The 8,127-nt window shown below is 30.6% G+C and overlaps 1 protein-coding gene across 1 annotated transcript; it reads right to left on the minus strand.

The window, feature by feature from the left end:
* Window positions 1-1,210: 1,210 nt before the first annotated feature.
* LOC100167943 (zinc finger BED domain-containing protein 5-like) lies at window positions 1,211-3,202 on the minus strand. Its single transcript, XM_001946720.1, has 3 exons — window positions 3,073-3,202; window positions 1,659-2,504; window positions 1,211-1,584 (listed from the first exon to the last, which is right to left on the minus strand). Exons 1-3 carry the CDS (start codon window positions 3,200-3,202, stop codon window positions 1,211-1,213), a joined length of 1,350 nt encoding a protein of 449 aa, XP_001946755.1.
* Window positions 3,203-8,127: the final 4,925 nt, after the last annotated feature.

Raw genomic sequence — 8,127 nt, forward strand, 5'->3', positions numbered from 1 at the left:
CTAACGCGAATTGCAACGATGACGTCAGATAACGAGTATAGAATTCTGAAATGGATACTATTTAGTATTTGTCATATAGTTCATCCGAAGTAAAGAACGTATTATTGTACAAAGAATTTAGTGATTTTAGAAGCCCCCTAAAAACTTATAATTTATATGAATACTTCCTATTTACTCGTTAATTTAAGCTTTAAAAATTAAAAATGGCAAGACAAGATTTATAAATAACGATAGGATAAAACAGAATGAGAACTATCTATATAATTTTAAAATATTAATATTCCGATTTAAGTATAGACCTAAATATTTGTTTTAAATTTGACTATGCGTTTCCATCATTTGCCACAATATACCTACATATATGTATAATATTAAATATATACATTTATACAAATTATAAATGATATATACTTTTATACTTGTATACAAATTAGGTATACCTACATATAATGTTGAGTGAAGTCTGCAAGTTACAACGATTATACTGGTTTTTTTGCATCAAATAAATCATGAGGTTTGCATTCGTTATTTTAGAATTACTAATCTTTGGAGATACAATGTTACATCATGTCGTTATATGGAAACAAATAAAATGCCGACAACTAGACAGGTATTGTATTCAGTTATTCATTGTAAGACTTCTGTGCAGTGTGTGTATATATGTGTCTTGGATCTCCTGTGTGCCATTTGACTTGGAGAAACGTAAAACGCAAACTGATATATAATTGATGCATAACAATGTTTCTTCTGATATTTTTGCAAACAATATAAATGATATAATTCTGTAAAGTATACATTAAAATACTCGTATGAGCCGTATGCATTATATTATTATTATTATACAGAAAATCTGTGCAGTTTGTTTTCTTAACATTTGTACGTTTTTATACTGACAATTTGTATTATTAACTTATACGAATACATCAGATATATAGAATAAACAATGTTTTGTACATTTTCATATTCATATAATACAGAGTTTCTCAACCTTTTTTCATTTACGTACCCCTTGACCTCTCACCACTGCTTTACGTACCCCCAAATGTCCATTTATTATATATTCACACACAACACAAATAAGTTATTATGAAATAAGTTCGATGATGGACAATTTGAAAATAATATTTATTAATTAATTTAATTAGCCATACAATGTATGTATATATATATATTATATATAAATAAGTAATATAAACTTAACAATTTAATTTTAATGAGACCCTTGGGCTTGTTTGCTGGCACATAGTTTTTTGAAATCTGGCTCCTCGGATGATAAGTAAACTAGTAAATCCGAACTCACAGAGAGTCTATTACGATACTTATTTTTAATGTACGTGTACGACGAAAAGGCCCTCTCCACCAATACAGTACTCGTGAACGGCAGCAGAACATTAAATGCTTTGTTTGAAAGCTCAGGATACTCTTCTTTTACGACAGCCCAAAAAGCGATGAGAGAATTTTTTTCAAATATTACCTCAAGTGAAGAATTCGTCTTCAGTTCAATAAGTTTTTCTTTTTCTCGTACTGATAAAATTGCAGATTCGAAATATTTTTCACTGAAAGGGAATGCTATCCAGTGGTCTCCTTTTTCACATTATTTAGATCATTTAATTTCAAAAAAATATCGGATAAATATGCAAGTTTTTGAAGCCATTCACGGTCATTAAACTTTAATGAAAGCCGAAAAGGATGGTCTTCAAAAAACATTAGTGCTTTATGTCTAAGTTCAAACAAACGAGTAAGGACTTTGCTTCGTGATAACCATCTAACCTCAGTATGAAGAAGGAGGCTTTTGTGAAGACTGCCCATGTCTATGCATAATGCTGAGAATATTCTGGAGTTCGTGTGGCGAGACTTGATGAAGTTCACTATTTTAAAAGAATCATCCAGAACGTCCTTCAAATCAACAGGTAAAGGTTTTGTTGCGAGAGCTTGTCGATGGATGCAACAATGAGTCCACTTTACCAGGGGAGATACTGCTTTGACACGTGCAAGGAGACCAGAGTAACAACCTGACATAGACTTGCCACCATCAGTACTTAAACCACAACATTTTGACCACATTATTCTCTTTTCGATGAAGTACGAGTTAATAGCATGGAAAATATCTGCACCTGTTGTGAGTTCAGTAAGAGGATGGCAAAGCAAAAGCCCTTCTACGCTTTCATCTTCTTTCAAATACCTTGCAATCACTAATAAAACAGCTAATTGTGCAACATCAGTACTTTCATCAACTTGAATGGAAAATAATTGAATATCATTGATGCCTTTTAGTAGTGTCTCCTCAATGTCATTAGAAATATCTTTGATTCTACGGCTGACAGTGTCATTTGATAGTGGGATAGAATTTATTTTATTGACATAGTCTTTTTCGAACATACAAGAAACTGCGTCTTTAATGCTTGGCAAAATCAAATTTTCACTGATGGTGTGATTTTTACCACTTTTGGCAATACGGTAACTAATTCGAAAAGATGCTTCAAGAGCATCTTCATTAGCACTACCTGAAGATAGGTAGGTATGTATATTGCACTTATTTTTATTTTCTAGTAAACGTTTGAAAAAAGTAACATTTTTGTTCTTTAAATCTGAATGTTTTGTATTCAAATGACGAGTAAGTAGTGAAGGCTTCATACTACCATTAGATAGTACTTCTCAAAAAACAACACATTCAGGTCTAGAAACATTTTCTATCATAACGAATGACAAATAATCTTTGTGACAAATAATCTTCACTATAATTCCTTATCTTTACCTGGAGTGGAACAAGAAGTTTATTATCAGTGATAAGTGTAGGTATTACAACAAATATAGAAATTTGTTCACTGCTACGTTTAGTTACTTTTATTTTATATATTAAGTTATATAATCTTAAATGTAAACGAAAATTATCAAAAATAGTTAAAATTGCAGTAAAATTAAAAAAATTACCAAAATTGCATTTATTGCAATATAATTTTTTTTGGTTTAAATTAAGAGTTTAATGAAACATATTTTAAGCTCACTCAGCAATAAATATAACCATTTAAAAAAAACATGCAAATGCAACAACTTCACTGCCCTAATTATCACTAACCTGTGGTAATTTTTTCATAGGATTTTTTTCGGCTGGATTAGTAACCGATGACGGCACGTCTTGAGGATCGGTTGATTCTGTAATTTTCCTTTTACTAAAGCTACCAGTTTTTAACCAATGATCCATAGTCGAAAATATTATAAAATATCAAAAAATAATAATTATGAAAGATTTTTATGTACGTCGTATGTGACACGGACACACTGAAAGCAAGCGACAGACTAATTGTTAGAATAGATTTCGATTTCAAACTAACAGAGAGTGATGTATATGAGATAAAAATGGTTAATGGATTTTTAATAGACAAATTATTGACATAATTGTATTAAACAACGTTACGTAACCCGACGTACCCCCTCATACCTTCTTATGTACCCCCTGGGGTACGCGTACCACAGGTTGAGAAACGCTGAATTATAATACAATATACATAGATGATAGATACATACTACCTATACTTTTAGACCTTTAGGATATCTGTCTGTAGAATAATATACCTATAATAATACCTATAATAGATAATATGTAATGAAACCACCATCTTTTTTTAGTTACCAGCTACCATAAATTAATATTGTATAGATGATAATTTTATTTGGTTTTAGCATATACAACTGTAGACACATACTAGATAATTAAAAGAAGAAAAATAATTATTAAGTTATTTTAATTATGGTTTTAGGCTATCTTCCCATGAAACGGTTGCGCATTTTTTAAGGATAGTAAAAATAAAAAACAACAGAACACGGATTTTACTAGACAGTATTGTAATAACAATAATAAAAATAATAATAATAGATTATGTAAATAATAGTTGACGTATACACCTACATTTTGTTATAAGAAATATGACGTAGACGCAGACAGCAGTGTAAAATCGGCATTATTTGTTTTTGTGGTTCAATTGTGATTTTTTTGTTTTTAATTATAACAATAAAACATCAAAGAGTTATTTTCTAAAAGCAAATACATAGGTATTTATTTTTTGTATTGACTTGCAGCTGGCACAATCAATGAAATAATTAACAAAAAAAAAATTGTTTTAGTGTAAAATCGAATTCAATGTTTGTTTTTTCCATCATGCGGTGAATTCAAAACGTCAATAGCGTACGGTTGTATAAATATGTAAGAATATAATATAATAATGTTATGTGCATATATTGTTATCGGTTGATGAAAAACAATCGAATACTGATATCGGGGGCACCTGGTTTCACACAATGGGCGTGTGGCAACGAGGGAACTCTTCCTCGTCCTCGTCGTCTTCTTCTTCTTTTTCTACTTCTTCCTTACCAGACAATGGGTGCGCGTGGATATAACCAATATAAATAATAATTTACTATATTATATACCTATAATACAACACATGCATAACATATGGATTTATTAATTCCATAAACGTCCGCGCGTGCGTGCTATACACACACGACCAAATAAAACGCGGCGGACTTTCAAGTTTCAGGTGAAAACAGGTGTGCTGTACTATACCGATTGAAAGATTTAATCGAAGAGTCGCACAATCCCGCACCCGCACGACGTTATACATATGCACCGTACACACGTGACGTGTCACACGCCTAAAGGTATGTCCGTGTATGATAACTATATTCTATAGTTTTCATACTTTTGTATAAAATGAATTCTGAAGTCTCTACGTAGAATTATTGAAGTCTGCAGGTAGGTCCCTCTATAATTCTGACGGCGGCGCGACCTCTCTACGACGTACAACAACTCGTAGAAAACTAGCTATTTAATAATAAATTGTATCTATAGGCGTATAAACGCGTATATTTCGTTTTACGATATTTCACACGCGCATGCCTATTATAATGTATATAATATCCAATAACGCCAATCTGAACTCTGAAGGCACTTCGGGCAATCAATCATTTTTAGTGGTTTTCTTGTAAACCACGTTCATTTATAAAATGATAATACTATTATTATTACTTCTACCTACTATATTAAATATTAATAATATTATACTCTTTTCCTGCGATTGTTCGTCCACTGTCCCCGGTATGGCAACATGCAGCGCTTTGCAGACACGATTATAATTTATGTACGAATATAACGACATCATGCCACGGCGACAAATCATAAATCATAATAACTCAACGATTTCAAATTTTCAGAAAACTTCCATTTACGAGACATCCTGACATCCTGTAATAAACTCATCTAATCGATGGTGGTGTATATTATTATATTCATATAAGAACTGTCCATGTAACTTGTGTAACAGTCAAAAATCAAAATAGATGAATAAGTATGTAATAAATAATATTATGTTTATATGAGTCTAAATTCAGCTTGTGGTTATGTTTGGGAAAACGTTATTTTTCCGTTATACTATTGTATGAATTTTTCATTTAATATAACCCAGCTACAAATGTTATATACCTAGTCACCTAGATATTAAACAGTGGTGATAAAAATGTGTCTATAGTCTGTATAGTATAAGTTAAGATAAGTATAAGTTAAGAATCATAGTCAGTGGCTACCAGTTTTCATCGGGCCGCAGTCAGGTAACACCCGTTTATCACCCTCACCCAGTCAATTATCTGTAAGCCTGCCGTGTAGTATTGCCATGCCCCTGCACATAAGTTGACCACCGACTAAGTTTTTTTTATTTTGAACAGAGTATATATATATATTTATATATTTACAAAAATGTGAAATTAGTTTTTTAAAAACAGCTGCAGCCGTGATCTCAGAAACTGCAAGACCGAATTCAATAAAAGTTATATCAATAGATTCCTTGAAACTCAGAAGGCGTTTTAATCTTCGCTTTTAAACGGCTTTAGGTTGCTATAGGTTGCTATAGACTATAGAGTTGCTCACACAAACATTTTGTTTTGGCTACCCGAAAATCGAATAATTTTTAGATTCTGAGTGGAGCAATGGGTGTATTGATTTTACAACAAATGTGTTTAAAAAAAAAAAATTTAGTGTATGTCTTCATCTTTTGGGACAGTAAAAATACTTCAATTTTCTTCTAATAGAATCTTTTCTGGTAAGAAGATTGTGGGAGGGGGGGGTCAAAAGTAAAAAATGCTCAATAGTTTTAAAAATCGACAGAAAAAAATCTAATATTTTTAAATCTATATAACATATAAAAATGAATGTATGTCTGTGTGTCTGTTTGTCTGTCAGTCTGTCTGTGTGTCCATATTACCATGGCAACCATTTATATATTATTTTGTGATTTACGTTCGTGTTTGTCTCCATATCACCATGGCAACCAATTTTATATTATTTTGAAATTTCTGATGGATTGTTTTGTATATAAATGGTTGCCATTGTAATACCATACATTATTTTCAAAATCTGGACATTTTTGTTTATAAAGGGTTGCCTTTGGTTTCAAAGCTATAATAATAACTATTGGTTGCCATAATTGGTTTAAAATTGTTGTTATGGTAACCGTTATACTATAAAAATAAACATATTATTCATATAGCGTTGGTATTTTTAATGGGCATCGAAGTGCACAGAATAAGCTAGTATTATATAAAACCAGTTATTGAAAAAAAAAATGTATTTTCGTTTTTTAGTGTAACTCTAAAAGAAAAAAACAGAATATATATTAAATTTTTATTGAATGTTTATATTAGAAATTTCCATGCACCATAATGTGGTGAAATATTGTGACTCTTTTTGAGCTATTTTTAGGCATAAAAAAAATTTGAGTTTTTACTAGTTTTTTTCCAACTATTACCGATAGAGCAATAGCCGAAAAGGTTATACAATGATCATTGAATTCAAATTTAACACATCCATTACAGTTATTTTATATATATATATTTTGTACAGCAAAGCGTTACCCATTTACCCGGTTTTTTTTGTTTATAAATGATCAGGGTTTCCATTGATTACAGGAATATGAAATTAAAATAAATAAATTGGTATACACTAACCAACTAGCCATGCGATGTTATGTGTTTATTTTTAATTAAAATAAAATAATATTACATTTATTGTTAATTGTTATTCAAATGCAATTTAGTTATGTTTGTATACCTTATATTCTTAAAGACACAAAAAATACTCATTTTGACATTTTCAGAGATAGTTCTTAGAATTTTCAGAAAATTGTATAGAGTAGTTTGAACCAAATTCGAAAATATACTAAGTGCTATATCCAATCCACCACAGGTGGATTGTCTATCTCGGTAATGTATTATATATTAACTATATTATGTTCATCTATATACATATAATATGTCCTATTATATATTTTATTTTTAAAAAAGCCGAATGGCGTTAATTCGTTTAAATAAAAAATAAATATAGTTAAAAAAGTGAGGTATACACTAATGACAATATGTTCGTGAACTGAGTACACTATAGAACTGAGATACAACGAAATAGTACCATATTTGTATTCATTTTTTTTCGAGCGAAGTCGTGTTTTACAGCTACTATTGTATATATTTACCTTTTATAAATTTGTAGGTGTATAATAAATTATTAATTACTGCTACCATGGGCGTAACTTGGGCAGTTTTTATGGGGGGCAAACTTTATTTTATGCTGATATACCGTATACTTAAAAGTTAAAGATATTTGGAGACTAAATATACTTAATCATTAGAAACTGGAAAGCATAACATAATAATATTATTATTTAAGCTAAATCTTTATTGTAGTAGGTATGTACAATTAAATGACATTATGGAAAAAGCTTGATAAGATGATGGTTTATTTAATAAAAACATTCTGCATTTCTATATTGCTTATAATGTATTACACTGCGCCAGTGGCGTGCTGAACAGCTATTTTTTGAGGCAATTGCCTCAGGGAAAATATGGGTGGGTAGGTGGGTTACTAGGTGTGCAACTGGGCACTAGTTTGATCATAAATTTTAAATATCACATAAATTTGTACAATTTGTTAAAGTATCAATTGAGTTCGAAAAACCTGATGGTGGCAGGGAAGATGGTCAAATAATAGTTTGCCTCAAGTCTGAAAAATGTTCTGCACGCCACTGCACTGTGCAGTCTACCATATATTAATTATGGCTTATACAAACAATAACTTAAATCATA

This window comes from Acyrthosiphon pisum, unplaced genomic scaffold (genome assembly GCF_005508785.2).
Source record: "Acyrthosiphon pisum isolate AL4f unplaced genomic scaffold, pea_aphid_22Mar2018_4r6ur Scaffold_876;HRSCAF=1337, whole genome shotgun sequence".
NCBI classification, from domain to species: Eukaryota; Metazoa; Arthropoda; class Insecta; order Hemiptera; family Aphididae; genus Acyrthosiphon; species Acyrthosiphon pisum.